The sequence below is a fragment of the Nematolebias whitei genome, chromosome 1, assembly GCF_014905685.2.
Source record: "Nematolebias whitei isolate Nwh7 chromosome 1, NemWhi1, whole genome shotgun sequence".
Lineage (NCBI taxonomy): Eukaryota > Metazoa > Chordata > Actinopteri > Cyprinodontiformes > Rivulidae > Nematolebias > Nematolebias whitei.
In genome coordinates, this window is record NC_056498.1 from 28,181,566 (window position 1) to 28,197,749 (window position 16,184).

General features: G+C 39.9%; 1 protein-coding gene across 1 annotated transcript in view; it reads left to right on the forward strand.

Moving 5' to 3' along the window:
* LOC119428115 (zeta-sarcoglycan) overlaps positions 1-16,184 on the forward strand; it is a 59,454-nt gene that overhangs the window by 40,628 nt on the left and 2,642 nt on the right. The window contains exon 7 of the mRNA XM_037696129.1: positions 15,682-15,805. Within this exon, the coding sequence (XP_037552057.1) occupies positions 15,682-15,805 (124 nt within the window). The remainder of the gene's footprint in view (positions 1-15,681; positions 15,806-16,184) is intronic.

A 16,184-nucleotide genomic window follows, 5' to 3' on the forward strand; every position in this document is an offset into this window, starting at 1 on the left:
TTACCATTGTGCTTGCACAAGAGCAACTGATGAAAAGATGTTCTGGTACACATTGAGAAAACTAGAAAACCCGTGAGGAGCTGGGTACCGTACTTGCTGCCGTACACGTCACACTGCCGTATAAATGGCATCACTCCAAATATGTCTAATAAAGTGGAAAAAAGCATAAATAAGTCGCATCTATTATGCGTCACCGCAGTTGTGTTGTGTTGGTGTTGTGCCAAAAATCGATTGGCTGCCAAATGGTGGCCGCGACAGCGTGCACGGGAGGACTAACAAGAATTTAAGAAGATTAACACTTAAAAAAAACAATTGTTTGCTCAAAATTATAGCAAAGTTGTGTCTCAATTGAACTTTTCCTTAATAAATGCACTTCGACGGTCAAATCAGCTGCATTTCAAAAACCGATTCGCGGGAGCGCGCAGAGGGAGGACTTGCTGTGCGTTTCGTCAAAAAGTAACAAGATTAACGCCTAAAAACAATTATATGTTTGCTCGACATCATAGTAAAGGTGTGTCTCAGTTGAACTCTTCCTTAATAAATGCACTTTTTTTTTTTTCATTTAGCCTTTATTTATCCCGGTTAGTCTCATTGAGCCACGAGAACTCATTTTCAAGAGAGACCTGTTTAGGGAGCACATGGTGGGGGTTAAGGGCCTTGCTCATGGGCCCAGAGTGGGGCGAATGAGGGTGGGGGCAAGTGTGGGTGTTTCACCTACCCCACCCACAATTTTGATGTTGTCGGGGCCGGGGCGTGAACCGGCGATCTTCGGATCACAAGCCCACCTCTCTAACCTCTGCGCCACCACATGGTCACATCAGCTGCATTTCACCTGGGCGGTGCGGCGAAATGCAGCTGATGTGACGTTTGCTCCAGGAGTTCCAGAGCGAGACGAAGGTGGCTCTGTATGGCAAGCCAAGTGTCTCATTAATAGCCACTTTTACCTATTAATGAGACACTTGGCTTGCCATATAGGTTGAGGGCTCTCTCGCAGCTGAAAATGGTAGTGTTCAATATTTTCCATGTCAGAATGAATGAAATTGTCAGATCTCATTCGATTATAAATATGGGGGGGGGACTTATCTAGTCGCTTCAGTGTATAAGTCGCAGGACGTGCAAATTTATGCAAAAAGGTGCGACTTATACGGTGAAAAATACAGAACTTTTTAATGAAAATCTATAAGAAAAACATGCTGTAATCAAAACACTGTGGTTAACTCATTCTCACAACCATTTAATATGGAGACTCCATAACTGAAGACAAGGTGATGTAATGATTTGTGATGTCAAGAGTTTCCTGTTCAGTCAGCAGATGTTGTAGTTTTTATCTTTTACCACCTGATGGTAATATCCTGGAGAGCAGCTTCAAAATGTGGAAAGGAGAACGATGGTTATCGAGCATGTCAACGCAATTTTGTTACTCTACATGGAGTCAAATGTTATTCTGAACTCTTCACTCTGAACGGTCATGCTGCATTTCATCTGACTTTTACATCAGTGAGGTAAGAGTATGCAGATCACGATACTAACCAACATCATGCAGTTTAACGCTTGGAGCTCCACACGTCTTCTGCTACAGAACAGAAAATCTAATTACTTTGGCCTTTTTTTTTTTTTGCCATTTCCTGGATGACTGAGACTCGACACCAACATCTGATATCAATGCTAGTGTCCGATGGGATCGATACTTAGGCTTCAGTGGAGACGCAAAGCTTCGCTAATCCGCTAATAGCGTAAATAATTATTTTGTTTTTAGCGGATTGACGTTTTCGCTAACTTTGAAAACCGTTAGCGGAATTAGCTTCTGCTAAATTAGGTTTTGCCAACTTTGAGTCCGCCAACAAAATTCACAAGCTTGTTCTTATCTGTTGTGGTCCGTTAGGCACGCTATTGGTTTATACGTGCACGCGTGACAAGACGTGATTGGTCGATGCAGCTTCAACTGGAAGGAGACGAAGACGTGTGACGCAGACTAACAGTTGTCCAAGCAGTTAGCGGTTTAGCGTTAGCTTCCGTTCATTTTTAAAAAACTTTTCCAGCGTTAGCAATTTTTTTAGTTAGCAGAATAAGGAAAAGCAAAGCTAACCTTTTGGTTAGTTTGTACTTTTAGCTAGGGGTTGAACGAGTATATAATTTTTTAAACTCGACATTAACATAATAAAACCTGAGTAGAACTCGAGTATTTGATGATGTCATAGATCTCAAGATACAAAAATAAATAAATAAATAAAACCGCAAAAAAAGGTAATTATTTACAAAAAAAAAGACCAACAAAACATTGGGAGTGTATATTATGCTCCTACCATTTATCATACTGCAAATAAGTCACAGGAAAAACAAAACTATTAGTTATTATTATTAAACTGCAAACGTGAAGAAACGTGCAGCACGTCAAAAACGAAACTTAACCGAAACTGGTTCTGGTTCGTGGATTGGACCTGGTGTTACACCATACTCTGTGACCTGCAACAGTGCAACACAGCCCCCTACGGTCATACGGTGGTCACATAATATGACGTCACTACGGATAGTCGATGTTAAATTTTTAACCTCGATAGATGTCCTAGCAATCGATGTGTAGATTACTCGAGTACTCTGTTAATGCCCTACTTTTAGCACGCTGCTCACATTATAGAAGTGCAATTCTGCACTAAGTAGCCAGTAAAAGACAAGCAAGATAATAATTTAGTCTGTTCTGATTGCACAACATCTTCAAAACCGATACACGTGTGTTAATGTATAACAGCCATATTTACTTCCAAAAATACAGCATGCTGCTTGTCACGTTACGTATTTTTCTGCTTGTTCGCGTCTCATCAGGACCATAGAGCGTTCACATTGGAGTGTGACTGAGGTCATGTTTAAAATTCAATGTGAACAACACACACACACCCAAAAATAAAATAAATAAATCAGATCTGAGCAAAAAAAAATTTAAATTGAGCATTAAGCTGTGCAGCATGAATGTAGCAGTTTTGTGTCTGCATTTAGATTCACCAGTAAATATTTATTTTTGTTACAGCAAAAGTTCAAATCTTTGGATTACCATATATTTTTTGCTGTATAAGTCACTTTTTTTTTTCTGGTTGCATAATTTACATGCCCTGCAACTTATAAGCCGAAGCGATGTATTTATGGATTTTTTTCCCATATTTATAAACCAATTTTTGGCTGCGATATGACCATTCTGACTGAAAAAATTGAACATTATCATTTTCAGCCACTAGATGTCAGCGGAGTAGAAGTAGCGGTATGACATGCCGTTGTATCATGTAATAAGTAAAAGTGGCTATAATGACAAATTCAAAAAAGTTCAAGACATAAACAACTGGACTTTATTTATTATTATTTACTTTATACTTTATTGTTTTTGTCTTGAACTTTTTTTTTTTAATTTACCATGTCCTGGATGACTGAGAATCTTCACCAGCTATTAATGACACAATCAGCTTGCCATACACCACATTCGTCCTGCTCGCTGCTTGGAGCAACCGTCAAAACAGCTTCATTTTGCTGCACCGCCCCGGCAAAATGCAATTAATTTGACCATTAAAGTGCATTTATTAAGTAAAAGTTCAACCGAGACACACCTTTGCTATAATTTCAAGCAAACAAATAATGTTTTAGGTGCTTTTCTTGTGAAATTTCAAAGAAACAAGCAGCGTTCCTCCTTCCATTTTTTCCTCCCTCTGCTCCCGGAGCACCAAGCCAACAAATACTTTTGAAATGCAGCTGATTTGATCGTTAAAGTCCTTCTATTAAGCAAATGTTAGACTGAGACACACCTTTACTATAATTTCAAGCAAACAAATAATTGTTTTTAAGTGTTAATCTTTTTTTTTTTTTCAAAGTGTTAATCTTGTAAAATTCTTGTAAAAGTCCTCCTGTGCTCCCACGGCTGTCATTTGGCAGTCCATTGATTTTTGGCACAACACCAGCCCACATTTCCGGGTTGTCAGCGGTGACACGTAACAAACGCGACGCGTCAGCGGTGATGCATAATAGATGCAACGTATACGGCGAAGCAACATTTATGGATTGTTCCACTTTTTTAGACGTATTTGGACTGATGCGACTTATAGGGCGGTGTGACGTGTACGGTGGAAAATACAGTAGGTTTCTGTGGGAAGAGCTACTTAAAATATCTGTTGTAAGTAGCTCTTTAAATAACCTAAACCAGGGGTGTCAAACTCACTTACAAAAGGGGGCCAAAATTAAGACCTTTTTTAAACCAAGGGCCTATTTCAGAATCTGCATTAACTCAAGTCAAGGTACCTGACATATTTTCTTGGTTACAGGTTCCTCAACAAGAGTTTGATTGGTCTCATGTGACGTTCTCTGTTGCCCATTTGACATCATAATCAAAGTTTATTAATTAAAATTCAAGTGAAAAAAGTGTTTTATGTTTCACATATCATCTTGGGGGCTAGATAAGATATCAACGAGGGCCACATTTGGCCCCCGGGCCTTGAGTTTGACACATGTGACCTAAACAAATAATAATGCACAAAGCTCAAAAGTTTGGGACTCAAGAGGATAAAACGTTCTGGCCAAGCGTGACCAATAAGGAGGGGGGAGGGGGGGGCACCAGTTTTTTTAAAGGACGGCTATTGCCCCCTTTGGCCCCCCTTTGTTGGCACCCCTGATTCCTGGTGTGTTTTTGGCTTTACATCTCATTTCTTTGGAGCTTTTGTCACCACTATGCTCTGATTTGTAGAAAAAAAGGCTGAACCATTACATAAAACTGTGTTTGTGTTTATAACCTTTGATGTTTAAACCTTCAGCTGCCGTCGCTCTGAGAAATATTGTTCTGCAAAGTTTTACCTGTTACTCAATCCGTCCATATGAATGAAACCTAAGCTGCTGTCACTTTGTAAAGCCGGGGGAAATGTGTGTTTGAGACCCGTAAATAAACTTTTTGTAATGATCTATATGCAGTAAACCAACTTCCTCTATCAACTATGGTCATCAGCACATTTTCACCCCGCGGCTCTGTGGTGCGCTGACCTTTTTGTTGATCTAAAGGTCGACTTGAATGCAGGTTGGTCGGGTTTCGCAGATAATGAGACAACCTGTCTCAAACAGCCTTTCTGACTCTTAATGCTCCATAAGTCATATCCCCTGGATGGAGCCAGAGGCCCTGGAATATTCTGGAAATAATAAGCTTTTCAGTATGAAGTGGTATTAAGCCTCATCAGTCAGCCTAATGATCTGAAAGGTAGAAGACATTGTAACATTTCAAAAGAAAATAGCTGCCATCTTTTTTCTGCAGAGGCACCTCTAATGGAAAATTAAGGTCATCATCTGCTTAGCTCAATAAAGCATTATTTACAGAGCTGCAGCGTCTGGGGAAAAGTAACAATCTGCATTTCTTTTTGACACTTTTCTCAATAATTGGTTGGCTAATAATTGGCAGGGAGTGTAATCAGGAAACAGGCCAACTGGAGGCGTAAATATAAGAGGAGAGTTTTAAACTCGGCACAATGAAGAATAGGATTCTTTTTTTTTTATTTGACATATTTCACATTAAAAACTGGCACCACTTCTTCAGAAAAATGGCTATAACTCAGTCAGTTTTACATTTATTCAGCCGAACTTTGGTGTAGTAGTAGCTGAGCACCATCCCCAACACATAACCAGAGTGCTACCCTGTGTAATATATTTGTTTAAAGCTATTGCATTGACTGTTGGTGTCTGTTAGCAAAATATCTCATTAACCAGTGACCAAATTTCAATGAAACCCCATTAGATGTTCGTCTACAACCAATTAATTTTAGGAGCATGACTGAAAACGACCGCCACAAAATAAGCTTTAACTTAGTCAGTGTTGCAGATATTGAGCAAAGATTTAGAGTGGTAGTAACAGATAGTCATCCTCGACACGTACTGTGAGCGCAACATGGTGCGTGACATGTTTGTTTAAAAACTGGCATTGATGGTTAGCTTTTTATTCTGCAAAATGAAAACGACTCACTTTATTTCAAGTTTTATCTCGGAAATTGCAAGAGAAAACAATTCAACTATCAAGAAGTAAAGCTCTTAAAATTTAGTAAATAACTTATTTTATTGTCTGTGTGAACAAAAAATACAATTACTGAATACATGCCTTCCGTATAATTCAGTATAGCTGTAGGATTTAGTTAATTGTACTTAAAAAGCGCTGCGCAAAGTTATAGGCTAGTTATAAACTACCGTACTTTCCGCCGTACACGTCGCATCAATCCAAATATGTCTAATAAAGTGGGAAAAAAATCAAACATAAATAAGTCGCTTCACCTTAGGTCACATTTATTATGCGTCACTTCTGACTAGAATTGCATTCGGGCCCAAAAAATCTGATCCGACCCAGCCCCAGCCCGCAGTCATTTCCGAACCCCACTTAACCCGACGAATTAACAGTAATTACAGGTCCGAACCCAGAAAAAAAACCCAACATTTTTAATTATTAACGGTCAGGGACTGAACTGCGCGGCTGAATTAAGGTGCAGAAGATCGGAGCTGAGGGGGTGTTTGTCCTTTCATGACCGTAAAAGAGCATTTAAACCCTGCTTCTGCCTGCATTCTGATTAATTCACGGACCCTGCTCTGACACGTCTGCTTTATGGTCTCACCTGTTTGGGTCGTCGGCCGCGCGTTCGCCGAGTGCAGCGGCTGAATGAACGTGCATTCGGGCGATGGATCACTTCCTGGCAGTACAGTCCCATCTGAAGCTGAATTGAGTTTTTACCTCTTTCAGTGCCTGTCAGCTCGCAGAGAAATGACCACGTGCAGCTGGTGATGGTATGGCAGGTCATGTTAACATATAATTGGATCGCGGCTGATCCTGACCCAATTAAAAGCCTGACACCGACCCGCCCATCCAGGACATCATCGTGGCCTGGTTGGCCCCGAATTCAGGTCGGGTGGGACTAGGCTTAGGGTTCGGGTTAGAAACGACAGCTCTACCGCCGATGCGTCACATTTGTTATGCGTCACCGCTGACAACTGTGGGCCGGTGTTGTGTCAAAAATCGATTGGCTGCCAAACGGTGGCCGCGGTAGCGTGCACGGGAGAACGTTATCAAGAAGTGAACAAGATTAATACTTAAAAACAATCATTTGTTTGCTCGAAATTATAACAAAGGTGTGTCTCGGTCTAACTTTTCCTTAATAAATGCACTTTGATGGTCAAATCAGCTGCATTTCAAAAGCCGACTCACAGAAGTGGGAACGTGCAGAGGGATAACTCACTGTGCATTTCGTCGAAATTTAACAAGATAACCACCTAAAAACAAATATTTGTTTGCTTGACTTTATAGTAAAAGGTGTGTCTCAGTTGAACTTTTCCTTCATAAATGCACTTTAACGGTCAAATCAGCTGCGTTTTGCCTGGGCGGCGCTGCAAAATGCAGCTGATTTGACGTTTGCTCCAGGAGTTACAGAGCGAGAGGAAAGTGGTTTGGTATGGGAAGCCTAGTGTCTCATTAATAGCCACTTTTTATCATTAATGAGACACTTGGCTTGCCATAATACTCAGAATGCCCTCTCGCAGCTGAAAATGGTAGTGTTCAATATTTTCCATGTCAGAATGAATGAAATCATCAGATTTCAGCCAAAAATTGGGTAATAAATATGAAAAACAAATAAGTCGCTTCGCTGTATAAGTCACAGGGCATGCTAATTTATGCAAAAAGGTGCAACTTATACAGTGAAAAGTACGGTAATCCACGGGAGTATGGTTGTTTTTATTATATGTGAGGGGAAAGCTTTGGATCATTGACCATTTACTTACTCGGTTGGTCAGTGCGAGTATGAGCGCTTCACGTTTATAAAATCTCAGCTAAAATTCAAAAGGTCCAAAGTTCCAGTGCTGCCAAACTTAATACAGATTCATAATAATGACTTTTTTTTTATGGAAAAGGTTCAAGGCAATCAAAGAACAGCCTGATGCCATTTCACCTCTCGACCCCAACACTTAGCTGGATCCACTTTCCACATTCAGGCCAAGAGTTGGTGTGTGTGTGGGGGGGGGGGGGGGGGGGGGGGGGCTGTAAAATAATCTCCTGCACGCTTCAGAGTGTTCTGCAAAAGTTCTGCCAGTCCTAATTTACTGCATTGATCTCAATACTTTTGAACGTTTTTATTTCAACATTAACAGAAGTCAACGAGTTCAGATGTACTGAAGTGCTGGGTTCAGTGGAAAGGTAATGAACATCTTACCTGTTGTAGGTGGCTCTTTGAACAACCTGTTTGAAGAATTTGGGTTTAATTCTGGTCAGACTAACAAGCTAATGGCTAGTCTGAGTGGACATTAAAGCAAAGTAGATTGTTGCCATCTTGAAATGATTTCAATAAAAACAAGTTAGCTGCAAACCTTATTTTATAAACCTCTAATGTTGTCAATTTCAGGTTACATGGTTTGTGGGGATTTGCCAGCAAAAATATCTGCAGCAAAGTAAACATTTATAAAATGCCATTTCCGTTACCTACATCAGATTTTGTTGTTTAAAGACGAGAGCAGTTCACTTTGAGCTCGGCTCCACTCAGACTAGCCATTAGCTCGTCACTTTGGTCCGAACTGAACTCAAAACTCGTTTGACGGGTCTAGAATGAATGGAAGGAATCCAGATCACTTGATGCTTTTTATGCCAGCTTTAGACTAAGATTATTTTACGATGAAACAGGATGGGGTTGTAGTCACTGTGATTACATTTTTAATGACATTATAAACAATATCATGCGATATTAGATCTGTGCTGAGCGGCTCAGCTACTGCCACACCGAATTTTAGCTCAACGTCTATAAAACTAAACAAGTTAGATCTATTTCCGTTTTCTAAGATACGTTCATCGTAATGGCCATCTTGAATCGAGTTAACTCTAAAAGTTAATTGTATGTTCAGCGACTCCTTCTATAGTTTTATTAAAATCCATGCACTCGTCATGATATTTTGCTAACAAACACACATTTTACATTCGGCAGTGGACAATAAAAAGTTTTTTACTAGAGAAAAGGTGATAATTCCTCCTAATCTCGCCAGATAACCCAACGTTCAGTTCAGTTGATTTATATAGCGACGAGTCACAACAGAAGTCATCTCAGGGCACTGAGCAGAAACGGTCACATACATTATAAAGGCCAGTTAGTAAATGCATCTATCTAAGGAAGCCAGCAGACGCGTCGAGTCTTCATTTTGTCGCAGTCTCTCATCCTGAGCTAGCACAAAGACAACAGTGGAAAGGAAAAACCTCATTTTAACAGGAAGAAACCTCCAGCAGAACCAGGCTCAAGAAGAGCGGCCATCTGCTTCGACCGACTGGGTTTGAGAGGACAGGAAGGAGAAACGGACGCAGAATGGCAGGTCTAGAATTAGAATGGAGGCGAGCAGGTCCCTATGTAGCAGGAAAGAAAAAAAAAACATGTTAAGATAGAAATAATTACAAATGCAAACTATTCATTTGATGAAAAGAGGTCAATTTGTCCTCCAGGAGTTTAAGCCTATAGCAGCATAATAACCAAAGGATAAGTCGGGAAACCCAAGCCGACCCTAACTATAGGATTTATCAAAAGAAAAGATTTGAGCCTAGCTTTAAAACGACAGTAGCTATATTTACATGGACATAAGTAATCGGATTAAACAGCCAATCAGAATAAAAATGCATAATGTAAACGCCCCATTCGGATTATTCTGAGCTGATTCCGCGCAATCTGAATGAATTTGTAATCCGAATGAGAGGGGTGGTTTATGCCAATTCATAATCCGAACGGTGCGCATGTAAACACTTCATCTGATCATTTTATTCCGATAGTGGAAAACTGACCTGACTGCGCAGGTGCGACCTATTGCCACCTGGCTAGATGCCAATATGTCGGCGAAGCAAAACTGGTCGGTGAGCGACAACATTTCTACTAGAAACTTCGAAAGAGCTCAAAATGATCTGTATTACCTGTCGCGGGTCCATTTTGGGCGCTCAGTTTTGTTTATGTTCATCACGGAAGTAGAACTTCTTCTTCTTCTGTTTTTTTTTTTAAGAGAGTTTACTACTTTGTGCATGTCAATAAAACACTCGTCATGATCGGATTGTGCCCATGTAAACGACACGTTTGGATGCTTTTGGAAACTCTAGGAACCACAAGTAAACCTGCAGTCTGAGAGCGAAGTGCTCCGTTAGGAAAACATGGAACAATAAGATCTGTAATATAAGATGGAGCTAGGTTGTTGAGGGCTTTGTGGGTTAGAAAACAATTAAGGTGAAAACATCAGGACTATCCCTTTAATGCCGTTTGAGATCTGGCCCCACATTTTAATAATACATGCTCAAAGTGGAGCGCGCTGCCGTCTGAGTTTTGATTATTAAGGTTTCTAATTTAAGTGATCTCTGAAAAGAAACAAAAATAATTAGCACTTTTGAAATTCTCTCAGTTGCAGCCAAAATGGACTTGCGCTCCTTTTTCTGTTTATTTCTGCAAATAAAAGTGAAATAACTCAAAGCATAAAATGTGTTTTTTTTTTTTTAATTAAGGATTAAATATTTGGTACGCTCGGCGGCTCATAATGAGTCACGTTCGAGTGGGTGGTTAATACAATTTTACCGTCGTATGAGCACACGCTCACATTCGTTGCTGCTCTATAAAGCGTTTAAATCGTGCATGAATATTAAAGCCTAAAACTGTAACAACGAACTTGTAGAAACCTGGTTCGTGCCATCTCCAGCGGTCTTGATCTCAAAATGTGACGGAACTATTTGAAGTGAGCGATCCCTTTCTGATGGGTTTTAAACGGGGGCTCATTAACAGGTTTGTATCAGTCAGCGTTAAAGTGAAATGTGACCACAGAGCTGCTGGAGCCGTACAAAAACCACAAGCAGACAACAGAAGAAGCCTGAGCTGGTTCTAAAAAACTTTTTTCCCTTCATTTAATTCCTTTAATGCTCTGCGCTGGACTGTGTCTGAAACAAGCACTCTTGGAAATTGAGCACTTTGTCTTCTGGCAGACTGTGTGTGTGTATGGAGGTGTGTGTGCTGTGAATGGAGTGAAAGTATCACACACACACGTGCAGCTGGGCTCGGCGTCAACGAGTCTTTTAATGACCAGGTCGTGGATCATCAGCGGACTCGGGAGGAATTATTAAAACGTGACTTCTTTAAACAGTTTATTGGCCTGTTAATGAAAGTGCGTGTCTCCAGAGAGGAAAAAAAAAAAAGATGTTATGTGAGAAATGGTTATTTTTTTTATGTAATTTTATATATTTGTAAATGATTTTTGCTATAAAATGTGTTTAAATAGTCAAACTGATCAAGTGGGCTCCTAAGATACGAGATTTAGCTAAAGCTAAAAAAGTTTAAGTACGCAATGTCCATTTTTAAATGCGTCTTAAAATAGGGTTGAATAGAGAGGTTTTTATGAACAAGTAATATCTTACCTGCTGTAGGTAAGTTTTTGAACAACCTCAGTGTTAGAAAAATCCTCTTTCGCCAACGTTTACTCAACGAATCACAAACTGACGGTAGGTGAAGATTTTTAACCGTTTTTTTTTACTTACAAGGGCCACATTTAGGAGCCGCGGAACGAACCTCGAACCTGGTCTTTAGGTTGACTTTTTTTTTTTATAACATAATCACAACAGAAACATTTCAGGGGTGTTCCTCCGTTACTCACGTCCTGAAGTCAGCTGCACAGGTCTTAACTCACGAAAGCACACTTTGTCTGCCCAGATGTGGCCCATGGGCGTCAGGGAGACACCGCGAGTCGACCTCCCCGTCGAGTTAACGAGGATGTTTTGAGAGTCGGCTGACCAGCAAGTTTTCATGGCAGGAGGGAAAAAAGGTTCTCAGAAATAATATAAAAACACTCATAACTCATTCTTTAACACTCAGTTTAGAGACCACAGTTTATTTCTGACCGTACTGATGAGCTAAGGGCTAGTCTGAGTGAAACCTTGTCATAAAACACCATTCATCCATTATCTTTCCCCACTTCTTTCTTTTCGGATCACTGGGGGTCACTGGTGCCCATGTCCAGCCATCACTGTGCGAGAGGCGGGGGATAGAGTTGCACTGAGCCAAAAAATCCGACCCAAGCCTGTAGGTTTTTTTTTCTGAGCCCGGCCCGACCAATTAACTGTAATTAGAGGTCCAAACCCCCCCAAAAAACTTTTTATTTTTATTAAGCTTTTACTGCTTTTGTAAGCAAATCATTTTAAAAACGTATTTCAAAGAAAGGAAGATATAAGAGTTCTTGTTTCACGAAATGGATATTAACATACAAAATGAATAGTCTAAAAAAATCAACTCTAAAGGCTATTATACAGATGAACAAAATATCTTTAGAGCAAAATTATTTGTAAAAATACAGAACAAGGCTATTTTAATTGAATGCGCTGCTTGCTTCAGCTTTTGTAGCTTCAGATGCTGCAACTTAATTCACCGCCGATGACAGCAGGGTGCGAAGCGAGACGCACGCGGCCGATGATCCAGTTGTCCATCTGAAGCTTAACTCGACTTTTTTTTTTTTTACTTCTTTTAACCGGACGGTCAGTGGACACGCACGTCTGATGATCCCGTTGTCCATCTGAAGCTTAAGACTTTTTTTTTTTTTTTTTTTACCTCTTTCAACCTGCTGGTCGGACCTGAGCGTGCACCTGACCTGACACACATCAGCAGGTTCCGCTGTGCTGGCTTTGTAAAGTGAGTTCTCCCATTTTTAGCTTTTGTTTAATATTTTCCAGCTCCATTATGTCGCTTCTTGTGGGTCAATAGCAAATCCTCAGATGTGTGATAAGAGCAAAGGGCGGGCGGGGCCACATGTACAATTAAAACCGCATCAAAAGCCCGATCCCGCCCGCCCATCAAGCACATGATTTTGGCCCGACTCGGCCCAAATTTCAAGTCGGGTCAGGCCAGAAATCACAGCTATGGCGGGGGACACCCTGGACAGGTCTCCAGTCCATCACAGGGACACGAGACAAGCAACCATTCACTCTCTCACTCACACCTAGGGATAATTTAGAGTTACCAATCAGCCTAACATGCAGGTTTTTGGTCCGTGGGAGGAAACCGGAGTACCCGAAGAAAATCCACGCATGCACAGAGAGAACATCCAAACTCCACCCAGAAAGGTCCCCTGGCCGGGATTTGAACTGGCAATCTTCTCGCTGAGAGGCAACAGCTCTACCGACTGAGCCACTGTGCTGCCCCATAAAACACCAGTTTAAAAAATTTCTTAGCGAATTATGCAAATGCTATGTTATGCCAACAGAAATTCATTCAACCTTTATTTAGACAGGTAAATCCCATGGAGCCTCGAGGACTCATTTACAAGAGAGACCTGAAAGAAAATCTGGTTTTGCCTCAGAAACTGATTCAGACTGCACCAGAAGTGCTACAGCTAGCTGCTGCTGCTTCCATAGAGTCTTGTAGCTGTTATGTGAAACTAACAACAGTGGAAAGATTTATAAAATGCACGTGAGATTTTTGAGATTGGAGTTGTTTTAAGACAATAACCCACATATCATTTAGCCTCACGCTAACTAGCCGTTAGCTCATCAGTCTGGTCAGAATTAAACTATTATTCCTCCAAACTGAGGCCATTCAATGAGCTATCTACAGCAGGTAAAATAATGATTGTTCATGACCTTCCCAAAGAATCCCACTTCATAATATATAACCATTGTACTTTTGTCAGTGTTCAGCTGATCTGCTCTCGGTTTGAAGACGGAGACAAAGAAAGCTTTATAGAAGACAGACGTCTCCATGAAATGTGTTTTTTTTTTTTTTTTTTTTTTTTTTGCAAATGATTTTCCAACAGCATCGAGCAGCTTTCAAGTGCAAATAAAATGTATTTACTCATCTCAGGTACTTCTTTCCTCCCTTTGTCCAACACGTCTGTTATTTTTAGAGGTTTCAGAAAATATTTCAAAAGAGCACCTTGAAGTGTTCACATTAAAATGTCTTGAAAGCAGATTTGACAAAGATGTGAGTGGGGAAAGGAATCAATTTAAAAACAGGTGCATGAGCCTCGGGTGTTGCAGGATGATTCCCTGTGGTTTGGAATAATAAAAACATGCAGCAATGTTGACAGCCGAGAGCACAAGGGGTAAATAAAGATATTAACAAAATGCTTTTGTGTGAAATATGAAGAAAAATAGCATTATTAAACTTTATTATTCATATCTTCAGCTAAGAAATGCAACAGAATAAAGGTCTATCATGTTTGATGAAGATCTGAACCCAAATGCAAAAACCAAAACTTAAGAAACTCAAATATAAAAACAACTAGAGAAAATACAGTTCCTGTAAAAATGCAGTGTGAATGCTTATTGCAGAAAAATAGCTGAAATTAGCTAAAAACATAAAATGTAACTGAAATGGAAGAACCAAACTAAATTAGAAGAAGAAAGCAGAAAGAACACATATTTGCTGAATTAGGTTTAAATAAGCACAACATTAGGAAATTAGCTAAAAAACTAAAATTAGCAAAGACATAGCTGAAAAGGTAGAAAGAAGCTTAACCTACCAGAAGGAAGTGGAAGGAACTGAAATTACCTTAAAAAAATGGAAATAGATGAAAACGTGAAATTTAGCACCAAAACCGCTAAATAGCAGCTGAAATGGCAGAAAAAAAATTTAAACTAGCTGAAAGGAGCATAACAACCTGAAATTACCAGAAAGAAGTTGTTTAGGCTGAATGTAACAACAATTACCATGAAAATTTTGAATTTATCTGAAAACAGCTGAAAGGAGCTAAAATGTGCTGAAAACGGTAGAACAAGCTTAAATTAGCAGAAGAAAGAAAACAGAACGTTTGCTCAGTTAAGCTAAAAGAAGCAAAAATTAGCACAAAAAAGTGGAAATTATCTGGAAAAAAGGTGAAATAAGAAAAAAAACAGCTGAAAAGTAGCTAAAAAGGCAGAAAGAAGCTTAAATTACCAGAACAAAGTGGAGAGAGCAATTTTGCTCAATTAGGCTGAAAAAGGTTGAAATGAGTGCAAAAAATCTGGAATTAGCTGAAAAAGCTCAAATTAGCATGAAAACAGATAAATAGTAGCTGAAATAGTAGGAAAAAAGCTGAAACTTGAAGAAAGAAGCTGAAAGACACACAACAAGCTGAAATTAGAAGAAAGAAGATGGAAAAAGCACAAATTGTTGTAGTTAGCAGAAAGAATCTGAAAGGAGCTCAAAACAGCTGAAAAAACAGCTGAAAGTAGCTGAAAAAATGTGAAAATTTGCACAAGGAAACTGAAAGAAGCTGAACCAGAACAAAATATGAAAGGAGCAGTAAAAGGTTGTAAACAGATCTGAAGATGTGAAGGATGTAAAATGAGCTCAATTCATTTTCTCTGAGGAAAAACAAAACAGCAGAAAAGGCTAAATATTTCAAAAAGCTAAAGTTGCACCAATAGCAGGATTGTCCTGAATGAGCTGAACATTTTGATATGATTTGTTGAAATAACATAAAAATTGTGGAACGAAGATGCCGAAAAACGCATAGAAGAAAAATGGATCACAATAGTGTGAATGCTTCATAAAGATTCACACTATTAATTTATTTAAACTAAAGTCTGTGTCCGAGGAGCTGAAGCGCATGAGGGGAAATCACTGCGGGAGCAGGAAACCAGCAAAACACAATCACACAAAACTAAATGACACACGACGCAGACCGTGAGCGGGTCCAGTGAATGTTCAGGTGTTATTTCCCCGTTAGGTTGGAGTCGCCCACTCGAACTCTGAGCATGGAGGCGCCGAGAGGGGTGGAAGTGAGCGGCGCCGAGGGGACGCTGAAGATCAGCAGCAGGAAGGACCTTCAGCTGGAATCCACAGAGGGAGAGGTGAGAGGATTTCAGCTTGCACTGGGATGTCAGAGGTTCATGCTGGTGCCATTTAGTTCTTGATCAGTTTGCATTTCCATCAAGTTAGCTTTAAACCTCCACTTTTTATTCGATATCATCGGAGAAAATCTACAACCTTTACATTCAGTGTATGAAGTAACCTGAAGGATTGAGTAGAACTGAAACTCCCATTGAAAAAATATTTTAGTGGTGGAAAATATTTCTGCTGGCAACAATTAATCTTTTTAATTCTAACTTTATTTCATAAACGGAACAGCGTATTATTACGCTGGGTACGTATTATTACGGTTCGTCCTTCATCCAAAGGACTTCATCAGTCCGAGGAGCCACAACAAACTCAGTCCCACAAGCAGCACTC